This window comes from Garra rufa, chromosome 10 (assembly GCF_049309525.1).
Source record: "Garra rufa chromosome 10, GarRuf1.0, whole genome shotgun sequence".
Lineage (NCBI taxonomy): Eukaryota > Metazoa > Chordata > Actinopteri > Cypriniformes > Cyprinidae > Garra > Garra rufa.
Genome location: NC_133370.1, coordinates 34682308 through 34696193, shown reverse-complemented (window position 1 = coordinate 34696193; position 13886 = coordinate 34682308). Strand labels below are relative to the sequence as shown.

Genomic DNA, 13886 nt, shown 5'->3' with positions numbered 1-13886 from the left:
CATGAACTTCCTTTTCACAGTGCAGCGGGAGCAGTATCGGAGTCTGAAGACTTCAGTCTCCCAACCTAAAGGAGAACAAACGATAACAAAATGGTCAGTAAATCACCAAAATACAATGTTGTACTCATTACGTTCCCTCTCCCTCTTATTCAACTGGATTTCCATGAAAGATGAACAATTGAAGCGACGGGATGGTTATAGATTATGTCGATCAGCCCAGTCGCTGTATGAATGTCAGTGGCACATTTCTCTCTAAATACTCAAATAATTATTTTTGTTGACACTGAAAGCGTAAAAAATAAAATATTCTCCCTCAAGAACAGCTTTTGCTTGCCCTGGTTAGATGTTTTTCCTCTATTTAGGTGTTCTATTTAGGTGTTTGTGTTTCATGTTTACCGTCACGTAGCGCATTTCATCACTTGATTATGACCAGAGGTGTCCAAGTAATGAGTCAGATTGCTTCAGGATATGTTGTTTTTTTGACAGTCCTGTTTGTCAACAGTTTACGATTATGTTTTTTTTTGTTTTGTTTTTTTTGACAGGGCTTCGTTAAAGTGGTTAAGAGCAAGGCGTATTTCAAAAGATACCAGGTCAAGTTCAGGAGGAGGCGAGGTATGTTGAGGTGTTACTTTACCTTTATCTTAACTGAATGATGTTTTCATTTGTCACAATGAAATGACCAGAGGCCCATTTCAATAAGGGGGTTCAACCAATTATGAGTTTAAACTTGAACTGTGAGGAGTTACCCTGAGATGGGAAAGTCTGAGTTTTCAGTTTCAGAACAGCTGAACTGAGTTAGTTCAATCCACTCTGAGTAGGTTGACTCTGAGTTTAGCATGTGAACCACAACTATGAAAAGCCCTGATCAATGGAGCTCCGAAATTATGATTCACTTTGGCAACAGCTCCTGCCAAAAAGAGTCATTGCTTAACTTTTATTCTTAATCAGTGTTATAATATCAAAGGGAAAACTTGCAGAACGGTAGGTTTTTAAACTAAAATTAATTTTCATGGTATCCCACAGGCAAAACAAAAAGGGAACAAACTCAAATAAAACTGAAATGAAGTATAAAAACACAATTCAATAAGGTAAAGCTTTAACCATACAAGGTTCATGGGTGTAGGCTACATGACTTTACAAACATTTGACATATTAAATAAATATATTTCAGTGTCTATTTCAGTGTGCAGCAGCTTTTTCCACATAGTGTAATGCTCTTTTCACATAATTACAGGGTTTCCGCGGGGTCTTAAAAAGTCTTAAAAAGTCTAAAATTTAAAAATCTAAATTTTAGGCCTTAAAAAGTCTTAAATTCGCTGTTCTAGGTCTTAAATAATTTTACACAGGTCTTATTTTTCCGATGTCCATGTAACGCTCCCTCTAAAGCTCATTTAAATTCTCTTTTTGTTGTTTCCGTGGTGTTGTAGTTCTTTATTTCGCTATTCCAAATATAATTTGCTGTATTTAAACTACAAATGAGACCAACATGCAATAGCCAATCAGCTTTCTGTTATTGGCGCGAGTCTCTCTCGGATTGTACTGCAGAAGGAAAATGGATTTAACTTTTTAGCTTTGGGGAAGTGCAAGTTTAGTGATACTTGGCTTGTAAAAACTGAATATAAGGCTTGGCTAAGGCCAGTTGCTAACAACTGTAGATTTTTTTCCTCCCTCTGTGGAAGTTACTGCGTTTTCAGACAGAATCGCAGTAGCAGAATACAGGTCAAACTAACGTTACCTTTTTCTGTATATAATGTTCTCAATAATAATAATAATAAATATAGGTCGAGCTAGCTGACCGCCAGCCTTCGAGATACTTTTAAAATGTTTTTTTTTTTACTTGCCCGACCGAACAAACCGCCTGATTAAAACTGAAGTGACCAAAACAACTAGTGAAGCATCCAAAGGCAAGAAAGATTCATATTTTAATACATTCAACGTAAACAGAAATTGATAATGGATAGTGCATTTCTGGGGCCCGTTTCAGAAAGGAGGTTAAGTGAAAACTCTGAGTATGTTAACCCTGAAATGAGGGAAACTCTGGGTTTTCGGTTTCAGAATGGGAGGTATGTTAAACCTGAGAAAGCAGAGTAAGTCAAGCCCGTTTCTGAAAGAGAGGTAACTTATACTCAGAGTCAGTTACCATGGCAACTTACTCTGTGAACCTAACCTGGTCGGGAGCAGGTTTTCTTCGGTAAACCCAGAGTTTCTTTCGGTCTCCTCCCCCTTTTTAAAGCGCAAGTGATGTTTAAATACATCATTCATTCATTTATGCTTCAAAAATGCTTTTCTTAATGAGTGTTTTGGAATGTAAATTTAGTGCATTTTACTTAAAACATGAAAAATAATCTTAATGCAACTGGAAACAAGATTATTTTTCTTACCCAATTGACAGATAATATGCAAAATAAGAAAAATGCACTTAAAAGATTAAATAAACACCTTACACTGTACACTGTAAAAAAAAATATAAAAAATGAAATAAAGTGCAAAAACAATAATTTTACAGAGAGAAGTTTTTACAGAAAAAAGTTATTTTACAGATTTTTCGTTGTTTCAATTATGATATTTAACTTTAATTTTAAATTTTTTGTTTGGCAGACACAGCTTCCAGTCATTTGACCGTTTTTTTACGGGACCTTTTTTACAGTATAAAACCTTTATTTTACAAAATTTCCCTTGTTTCAGTTACAATATTTTACTTAACTTTGTGGTTTTTGTTTGGCAGCTGTATCTGCCAGTGGTTTGACTGTTTTTTTACAGTGTAAAACCCTTATTTGACAGATTTTACCTAGATTACTACAATAAAAGCACTAAATGTTCTACAGAGAAACACTGTTATTTTACAAATCATTAAAATAAAAAAAACCTTCAATAAAGTTTCAAAGCATGCTCACGGTGGAAAATGGACAGTTTTATTTAAAAGACAAAATACAAAGTCTTTACAAATGCCATATAAAATGTACATTTTAAATTTTTAGCTTTTTTTTAAAAGAAATACAGCACAATTACATTTAAAATACTGTGCTGATGAAGAACATGGAACAGTTTCATCAGAATGTTTAATTAAATATATATTCAACTTAAGACAACTTCACTTGCAGAGAAAATATGTCCTGATAATTTACTCACCCCCATGTAATCCAAGATGTTCATGTCTTTCTTTCTTCAAATAAAAAAAAAAAAGTAAAGTTTTTGAGGAAAATATTCCAGGATTTTTGCATATAGTGGACTACAATGGGTTGAAGTTGAAGTTTCCAGTGACCCTTATTCCTTGGCTGGGATCATGTAGAGCCCTCTGAAGGTGCATTGAAACTGAAATTTGGACCTTCAACCTGTTGGCTCCCATCGAAAATTGGAGAAAAATCCTGGAATGTTTTTTTCAAAAACCTTTTTGACAGAAAAAAGAAAGACATTTTGATTTAAGAATCTTTAGATTTTTTTTTTTTTTTTTTAATTGGAAACAACAAGACAATACTAAGTAAGAAAAGCATTTTTAGGTGCATTAATTTATTGCACATATTTTCATCATGCAGACACTGTCAAAGTGACAAAAATGGCATGTCCTTTCATAAATAAGATTATTATTTATCATATAGTATAGGATTATTTTGATTAGACATGTGTATTTATTTGACCTGTGTCATTTTTAAATGGTAGTCAGAGCACATTAGTACAGACACTGTATGCAGAGCGGTAAAGAAAGTGTGCCTTGCTCTAATGCTCTTTCTGAGAATTTTAGTGTCATTGCCTACTGAGCACACAGCCATCAAATATGAAGCTGATTGCTGTATGGAAGAATGGCAGATGAAAATGTATAATATATATATATATATAACCACCACCACAGCTGTTAAATTTACTAGGTCATCTTTTTTTCCTATAAATGCACAAATGCAACTTTTATTCTTTTTTTTCATGTTGGATTTTAATATTCTTCCAATACTTCCATCTCCTCTTCATCTGTTCTTCATCATTTTGCGAGCCTTCATGCTGTTGGCTTCATTTCATTACTCTAATTAAGAAATGCAACCGTTTGGATTAGAGAACATTTCATTTTGTGAAAGAGCATTAGACTATGTGGAAAAAGCTGCTGCAAAGTGAAATTAGACACATAATTGTTTTTTTATATGACATATTTTAATGTCAAATATTTGTAAAATCATGTAGCCTACACTCATGAACCCTTTATGCTTAAAGCTTTACCTGGTTGAATTATGTTTACTTCCATGTTTAGCTGTTTTCTTCTTCTAATTATTATTTTTTATTTTATTTTATTTTATTTTTTTGCCTGTTTGATACCATGAAAATTAATAGTTCAGTAACTTACCGTTCTGCCAGTTTTTACCTTTGATATTCTAATTATTAATAATTAAATAATTATATTCTTAATAATTATTAAGAATTAAAGTTAAGCATTGGCTCGAAATATGCAGAGGTCTTTTTGGCGGGAGCGGTTGCCATGGTGAATCATAATTTCGGAGCTCCATTGATCAGGGCTTTTCATAGTCAAGCTGCAAGCACTAAACTCAGAGTCAACCTACTCAGAGTGGATTGAACTAACTCATTTCAGCTGTTCTGTAACCGAAAACTCAGAGTTTCCCATCTCAGGGTAAGTCAACTCAGAGTTCAAGTTTTAACTCAGAGTTGGTTGAACCTCCTTATTGAAACAGCACCCTGGTCTATTTGTGACATACTTTAAAACAAATGAATGTAACAGCACTCTAAAGAAACACTCTGAGGTAAAAATTTAAAATGTATAGTTTATTTATAACATGATATAGTTCAGTAACATACCAAGTGAGCTTTTTGCTGAATATTCTCACAATTACAAATGTTACATTAATTTTAGCTCAATATACAAGTAGTTACTTACATATTAGACAAAATATTTCCACTGTTTTGTTCTGTTTCACCAATGAAAATAGTTCCAAACAAGGATCGCAGCAGAAGCATTCTCCAAGCAACGTTTTGCTATGATGCAGCGTTTTGCTCGAATCATTTGAAATAACTCGCTTATGAAGTGACTTACCGCCACCTGCTGGTAATTTAGTGTGTTTAAAAGTGTGCCTCCACACCCAACATTTCTAATTTATATATTTATAAATCAATAAATGTATTTAAAACATTAATCTGACTTTTAATTTTACAGTGTAAATTATGTAATCTCACTGCTAACAGCCATTTAGAATTTATTGATAAATTCATAAAATAAAATTCAAAGCTAATGCATACATTTCAAAAGTAAAAAAAAAAGGCCTTTATAAAGGTAAATCAAATATGCAGATTTAATATGTAAAAGCTAATAGAGCACTGATGAAAATATTGCTTCAGATTTTTTTTTACATCATATATTTCTAGTGGTACTTTTATGGGGATAGTTTGTGTGGAATAGTATCTGCTGATATGAAAAGTTCACTGTATATCGTAGTAATTTAATTTATGAAAGCCATGAAATTGTGTTTACTTTTTACATTAAACACATTAAATATGACATATATGCATGTAATATAATATCTATTTCCATTACAGGTTTCGGTCTTAAATTTCATATAAGGTGGTATTAAAAAGGTCTTAAAAAGTCTTAAATTTCACTTGTTCATATCTGCAGAAACCCTGTAATTAAATACTCTCTCATCCAAACGGTTTTATTTCTTAATTAGAGTAATGAAATTAACATTTGACTTCTAATCAGCCAACAGCAAGAAGGTTTGGAAAATAATGAAGAACAGATGAAATGAAGATGGCCACAATACCAAGTATTAGAAGAATATTAAAATCCAACATGAAAAAGAATAAATGTTGCTCATAAAGAGTGTTAGAGTAAGGCACACTTTCTTTACTGCTCTGCATACAGCGGCCGCACAAACATGCCCTACCTCCCTGATGTTATATAGAATACTACCATTTAAAAATGCTACTGCTCAAGTAAATACATGCAGCATGCACTTGGATATGGCAAAAAACTCTAAATAATCCTGTAAATATTAATAAAATAATTCTATGTATGACAGGACATGCTGTTTTTGTCACTTTGACAATGTCCGCATGAATGAATGTACCTGCACTTCAAAAATGCTGTTTCCAATAAAAATATCTAAAGATTCTTAAAACAAGATGCATTTTCTAAGAGAATTTTTTTTCAAATTATCTGCCAATGGGGTAAGAAAAATGATCTTGTTTCCATTTGTGTTAAGATTAGTTTTCTTGTTTTAAGTAAAATACACTAAATTTACATTCTAAAACACTGACTAAGAAAAGCATTTTTGCAGCGTAAATAAATGAATGAGGTATTTAAACATAGCTTACACTTTAAAAAGGGGGAGAAGACCAAAATAACCTCTTTTTCCTGTCCAGGTTAGGTTCAGAGAGTAAGTTATTAAGGTAACTGACTCTGAGTACAAGTTACCTCTCTTTTAGAAACAGGCTTGACTTACCCTGCTTTCTCAGGTTTGACAAACCTCCCATTCTGAAATGGAAAACTCATTTGCAAAGTGAATGGAGTTTCCCTCATTTCAGGGATGACATACAGAGTTTTCACTTAACCTGAGCATATTCCTGCTGTAAAAACTTATCAAAACAATCTGTGCTGGTCTGACAGCCTGACCATATTGGGTTTTAGCTGGTCAGCAAGGTTTAGGTGGATAAATCCACTTTTGGACCAGCAAGCCAGCTTAGAATGGTTTTTCAATAGCTGGCTAACATTATTGACCATTTCAGAGGGAAAAACTGACTACTTTGCCCGGAAGCGCCTTGTCATTCAAGACAAGAACAAGTACAACACACCGAAGTACAGGATGATCGTTCGACTCTCCAACAGGGATATTGTTTGCCAGGTACAACTACCACCGTGTCATCTTTGCCAACGTTACTGAAATATTAATAATTACCATTGTATTGCTGAATGTATCAGGATGATCTTGTGTCTTTCTCAGATCGCATATGCCAAAATTGAAGGCGACGCGATCGTCTGCGCTGCTTACTCTCATGAGTTGCCAAAGTATGGCATTGCAGTTGGACTGACGAACTATGCTGCCGCCTACTGCACCGGTTTACTGTGTGCACGCAGGGTAAATGTCCTCATCAATTATGAATAAATGGTACTGTTTACACAGAGTATGATCATACTCAGACTTGCTTTGTGTTTACAGCTGCTGAATAAGTTTGGTCTGGATAAGGTCTACGAAGGCCAAGTTGAGGTGACTGGTGAGGAATTTAATGTGGAAAGCATTGATGGCCAGCCAGGTGCATTTTCATGCTACCTGGATGCTGGACTCGCCAGAACCACCACAGGGAATAAGGTGTTTGGAGCTCTCAAAGGAGCAGTGGATGGAGGACTGTCCGTCCCTCACAGGTCGGTACATGCAGTTTTTTCCCCCAGTTTACAAAGCTTAGACATTGAACATTTAATTTAGCAATTTTGGGTGCTTTGAAATATCTAAAAACATTAAATTTTCTCCACAAAAATAGTGTCTGTACAAATTAGTGTTGGGCGATATGCTCAATTTTCATATCTTCCTATCGTCAGCCTGAGAGATCGCCGAAACACGATACTATCGTGCTAATTTAATTATCTATGTACTAAATTCCTTATTCGTTTTGTAAAGGTAGACTTGCTACAGAGCGCTGACGGTAGTTCTACCGGAGAGGTTCAAGTTTAAATTCGGTTTCATTCTCTGCTTTCCGCTATCGTCATTGAGTGGTAAATATGCGTGCATGAATGTAAATGAGTGTATCTTTCTTTAATGTTGCCGCTGTATGTCTGACCGTTGTCATCAGGTGATGTTGTAATTCAGTTCATGTAGAATGTGGAGAAGTGATGCTCGTGTAATTCACGTGCATATGTTTAGTAGGGGTGTAAATCGGAGCCTTCAAGACGATTCGATACGATAACGATTTCTTAAGCCAACAATTTGATTATTTTCGATACTTCAGAATTCCCTGTGATACGATGCGATTCGATTCGATTCAATACTAGATATTTTTACATGATATCTATTAAGTTTCAAATAAATCAACAAAAATAGTTAATAATTTGCCTTTTATTGAGAATACAGAAACAGTATTCTATTCACATAATGTGTATGTTACACTAAAGCAGTTGTGCTCAATGCACTGCAAATAGAACAGCAAATATAACAGTTACTGCATCTACAAAGTACAATCAGATAAATTGTAATAAGAACAAAAAAAAAGTCTAATGCTTATAGTGCAGGTCTACTATAGCCAATTAGCCTATTCACCATTTTAAAAAAGTTTCTTTCATACAAAATTGGTTACATTTTGAAAATACAATTTGCATCTTATTAAGAGGTAATGGTCACACATCCTCTGCAGTAGATGAACTGCAAATAGAATACTACTCCACAAAATCAGTTCAAAATCATCGCTCTTGAAAGTCAGACAACAACGTGAGGTGTGTGAACATGAACAACATAGATAGACTGAAACGAAAGTAAAGCGTGTGAAGTAGAAGACAATAATAAGGTTAGCGCCACCCGCAGCTTAGGAGTAGGTACGCTTACGTCGGAGCCATATACAGTAAAAGAAAGGTCGGAACGGATGCTAAAAATAGACAAGTGAACAAACAGGCGGCAAAATAAACACAATCGATACTCTTGTGGACGAATCGATGCATTGAATCGTCAGCTGCATAATCGATGCATCGATACAAATCGATGAATATTTACACCCCTAATGTTTAGCGCCATTTGATCGCATCGTAATTCTAATGTTACTGAGGTGAATGTTTATGTTTACTATATACAGACCGATTCTGATATATCGTAATTAATTCAGCCTGAACCACGTTTTACTACCTCTGTTATCCTAATGACTGTGCAATGCTAATAAAATATAACACTCTTGTTAAAATCAGTTAATCTATCTACACCGTACTGTATGATGAAAATCTCTTACGCCTGTTTCATACATACATACTCGTTTTGCTTTCACACAGAACACGTTTGCAGTCCGTTCCTGATTCGTGGCTGTTTACCACAAACACAATATTTATCCGTTATTTTGATTTCAAATCCAAAAGTGCTTTTTTTCGGCATTGTGATCCTCTTTTATCACAGTACAGTAATACAATAATACTAGACATATTCACGTTTAAACTCAATAAACAGAAACAACGTATTATTCAATGCACTTGACTTCTAGATTTGTATAGCAAGCAAGTTGCAACACATTTAAACACAACATAGGGAGGATATAGCTTCTTTTTCTAATTGAAATTGGGCTATCAAAAATATTTTAAATTAAAACTTACCACAAACAGAAACAGTCGGCTCTCATGCTTTTCTTTCACATTAAATCTTTATTAAAACAATCCTTTAAAGAACTTTTCTACCTGGACAAGTGCATCTATTATGTTGCCTTGTTTATTTAAAACTGCACTTTTCCTTATTTTAAACCTAGCTAAAAAGCCATGTGTTGACTGTGAAACAGTAGACTTAATTTATATGCATTTATGTTACATTTTCGTGTCAATCCATGTTCATTTTTAGACCGAACAATGCCCTGTCACTTTAATTCAGCGCGTGCAGCACAGCAAAAAATAGACTCTGTGGCGAAACGATCGCTGCACTGCTGCAAACGCAATGCTTCTGGGAAGCACTGCCGGACAGCAACCGCGTGCATTGTGAACGCTCTAATCCGTTAGCATGGGTGCAGAAAAAAATACACAAAGCATACGCACTGCAGATGGAGTATGTGTGAAACAGCCGTTTTCACTGCACACGTCTGCGGCGCGTTAAGGCGACGTAGCCACTCTATGCTTGTGTTTATACCACGGCAAAGTTTCGGAAGCATCTTAGAACTGACTCTCTGCGCTGCATCACTAAAGTTAGGTGCCTTGTTGACGGATAATAATAATAATCGTCTTACTATCGTCAAAGGCATCAGCAACAGGCGATATCTCTGACTATCGTTGATACATGATACTATCGTCTATCGGCACAACCCTAGTACAAATGGCCTGAAGCCACTAATGAATTCTAAAATACTGCAAAAAAAAGTTTACTCAAATCCTTCTGACACAGTCTGAGGGTCACGCTTTTTCAAGGAAGAGGAAGAAACGTGGATCAGAAAAAGGCATTCACACTGACAGCAATTAAAAGTTGATCACATTGGGTTCACTGTCTGCACTACCATTTGTAGTGGCTGCATTGTGTCTGTGCATTTGCATTCAATTAAATTCAATCTTGTAGTAGTGGTCAAGGTGATGGTCATTATGGATTTTTTGATGGACAATATCTTATAAATGATATCACACTTTAATTTGAAGATGGTAAATAGCATGCATGCAACAATTATTGCAGTGAAATTTATATTTAGTTAACATTTGTACTAGGGCTGCACGATTAATCGTTGTGAGGCGCGTTTAGTCAATGAAGCCGGTACTTTGATTAGTAGTAAATCTCCATCACGTGCGTTCAGCTGGAGTGTTCAGAGGCGTAAATCACTGACAAGCTACGCCAAATCGATTTTGAGCGCGATTTGGCGTAGCTTGTCAGTGATTTATGTCTCTGTGTATTAATTGCCGCTCCAGCTGAACGCACGTGATGGAGATTTACTACTAATCAAAGTACCGGCTTCATTGACTAAACGCGCCTCACAACATCATGCGATTAATCGTGCAGCCCTAATTTGTACTAAATTATAAATAATTCTTTGGTAAATTAGTCAATAAAAAATAATAATTTGAACAAATATGTAAAATAAACATGTTTATGCATTATGTAGCAATTACTTGATTTTGTAATTTCTTATTACAGTTTTTTTTCAAAATAGAGAAATGCCACTTCAAAAGCTTCTGTGCTACATTTGTGGTGCAAATTTGGCAAAATGGTTAGAAACATGACTAAAAAGGAAACACTAACCAACCATGCACTCAGTAATCTGTCTTTGTGCACTGAAAGTTATGTTTCTTTTAAATCATATATATATATATATGATATATGATTCAGTAAATATGCGTTTATATGACAAAATTGATTGTTAGTAATAATAGTAATTATAATAACTATGAATAAACAATGCAAGTTAATCTAGCAGTATATTAAAGCTACTAAAGTCTCTTGTTTGATTATTAACGACACAGACATCAGAAGGTATATTGCGCTGCTGTTACTAAGCCTGAATGTTTGAGTCTAATTGACTATCATACATTGGATTTCTTTCCTTACTGTTTATGTTCACTTAAGACATAACCAACTGTGTCCATGTAAATAGTCAAAGCCCAAATTTTACTTAACTTGTCCTGCCTGGGGAGCAGCGCAAGTTCTCTTTTGTGGCTTAATGTACTTTTTAAAACTCTTTTTTTTAATATCAAAAATGTCCCACAGGAGACAACATATTACGACTACGTTTAGAAAGAATTTAATTAAAGTTTAGGCTTTTAATGAGGGGTGAAAAGTGCAATAATCATTTTATCTTGTTTTAAAGTGCCCCATTATGGATTATGAAAGCTTCATATTTTGGTTTTGGGAGTCTTCAACAAGATGTTGACATGCATGCAAGGTCCTGTTTATTTGCCCAATAAGTTTTACCCAACATATTTTTGTTTTAGGAGTCTTCAACAAGAAGCTGACATGTATGCAATGTCAAAAAACACTTTCATTGTCTTATAATATGCATTTATTTTTACCTTATTTGCCATGGTATGCGTTAGCCCAACACAGAAACGTAATGATAAAGCACTGCAGTTTGTTCACTAACATATTGCTCTATTCTTTATCTTAACTCCAAGTAATAACAATGACAAACATTCCGTTTTCATCAACACATTTCTAGGCAATTGTGAGCAAACCGATATTGCTGTTAGCCAGTTAGCCAGAGTACATGAAAGCAACAATTTTTTAAGGATTACTCCACTTTCAGAATAAAAATTTCCTAATAATTTACTCACCCCCATGTCATCCAAGATATTCATGTCTTTCTGTCTTCATTAGCAAAGAAGTTAGGTTTTTTGAAGGAAAAATTCCAGGATTTTTATCCATATAGTGGACTTCAATGGTGTTCAACGGATTGAAGGTTAAAAATTCAGTTTCAATGCCACTCAAAGGGCTCTAAACGATCCCAGCTGAGGAATAAGTCTTATCTAGCGAAACGATCAGTCATTTTCTTAAAAAATGTAATATTAATACACTTTTAACCACAAATGCTTGTCTTGTCTAGCTCTGCGATGCATACTCTGTGCACTCCGGTTCAAGACAGTTAGGGTATGTCGAAAAACTCCCCTCCCATTTTCTTCTCCAACTTCAAAATCATCCTACATCCTTTTTTTGTAAAGGATGTTTGACCCTTCTTGTATGTTCACTTTGTAAACACTGGGTTCTGTAGCGATGTAGGACGATTTTGAAGTTGGAGAAAAAAATGAGATGGGACTTTTTCCGGATTTACCCTCACAGTGCAGAGCACAGCGTCTTCTCGAAATGATGTTATCCACAGGAATCCGCTACAGTGTTTCAGGGAGGGGGTTTGGGTTTTCCCAGGTCTGTGCGCGAAACAAGTGGGCGCAAAAGCCCAAAAACCGTCAACATGAAACATTGTTGACGGTTTTTGGGCTTTTGCAGAGTACTCAGTGATTGACTTTGCTTTGTGCTTTATTTTTGCTTTTATGTCTCATCTTTGTCATCATTATTGGAATATTGACACTACAGCTTTCTTTCTCAGCACTAAACGGTTCCCAGGCTACGACTCTGAAAGTAAGGAGTTTAACGCGGAGGTGCACAGGAAGCACATCATGGGCCAGAATGTGTCAGAATACATGAGCTATCTGATGGAGGAGGACGAAGATCAGTACAAGAAGCAGTTCTCCCGCTTCATCAAGAACGGCGTCACACCCGACGCTGTAAGAACCACTTTGCTGGATCACTTTACTGTCAACATTTGTTGGCTTTTGGGTTTTAAGTCATCACCTTTAAGCATTGTCACAGAACTTAAACATTTAATTTGTTCAGGTTTACTTGTTGCTTTTTTATGATTATCAAACTACTCAGATTGTATGAGGGAAATTAGGGCTTATATTGATATGAATTATTTTAAGATGTGATGCAAGCGTAATTTTCTCCATCAAATACTGGCTAAATGTCATTAATTTTTATTGTAGATTAACTGTTATTTTTTTGTTTTGTGCAGCAAATATTTTCTTCATTTATTGTAAATCTTGTGCTTTACCTCCCTTCACCTTACCTTCACTTATTGTTTTATGATTGTCTGGTTCCTGCAGGTTGAAGAGATGTACAAAAAGGCCCATGCTTCCATCCGTGAGAACCCAGTTCATGAGAAGAAGCCTAAGAGAGAAGTCAAGAAGAAGAGGTGCGTTCTCAGGCTTTTATCATTGCTTCAAATTTAATGGCTGCTCTGCCTACTGACTGCCTTGAAATTGATATTGCCTTTAAACTTGATAGTGTTGGCATGTTGTAGTTTTGATGGCAAAACTGTATTAATGTTCTTTACAGTTGGACATGTAGATTTTAAAACAAATTGTGGTGTTTTCTAAGATAAAGGTTTAAGGTCTCATGGGTTATGCTTAAAATGATGCAAATATGATGTAGCTGCTACTTATAACAGTTGCAAGACTTTGTTTAGACTTTGTTTGTTTTACCCTATTTTGAGCAGATGAGATTTTTTTTTAAACCTCATAAAATGAATATTGTGTTGGTAGGTGGAACCGTGCCAAGCTGACTCTGGCCCAGAGGAAGGACCGTGTGGCCCAGAAAAAGGCCAGCTTCCTCAGGGCTCAGGAGGCTGCTGCAGATGACTAAAGAGATGAAGTGTCAACTGCTCCAAAGAAAATGTGCACCTTTTCCAAATAAATAATTTGGAAAGTATACAGTGTGTTTGTGGTCTTTGGTACAGTAGAAGATGAGAAAATGTTG

General features: G+C 35.3%; 1 protein-coding gene across 1 annotated transcript; it reads left to right on the top strand.

The window, feature by feature from the left end:
• The first annotated feature begins 10 nt into the window (after window positions 1-10).
• On the top strand, window positions 11-13838 carry rpl5a (ribosomal protein L5a). Its single transcript, XM_073848591.1, has 8 exons — window positions 11-93; window positions 543-612; window positions 6718-6833; window positions 6933-7067; window positions 7149-7351; window positions 12679-12856; window positions 13235-13323; window positions 13673-13838. Exons 1-8 carry the CDS (start codon window positions 91-93, stop codon window positions 13770-13772), a joined length of 894 nt encoding a protein of 297 aa, XP_073704692.1. The 5' UTR covers window positions 11-90; the 3' UTR covers window positions 13773-13838.
• The last annotated feature ends 48 nt before the right edge of the window (window positions 13839-13886 follow it).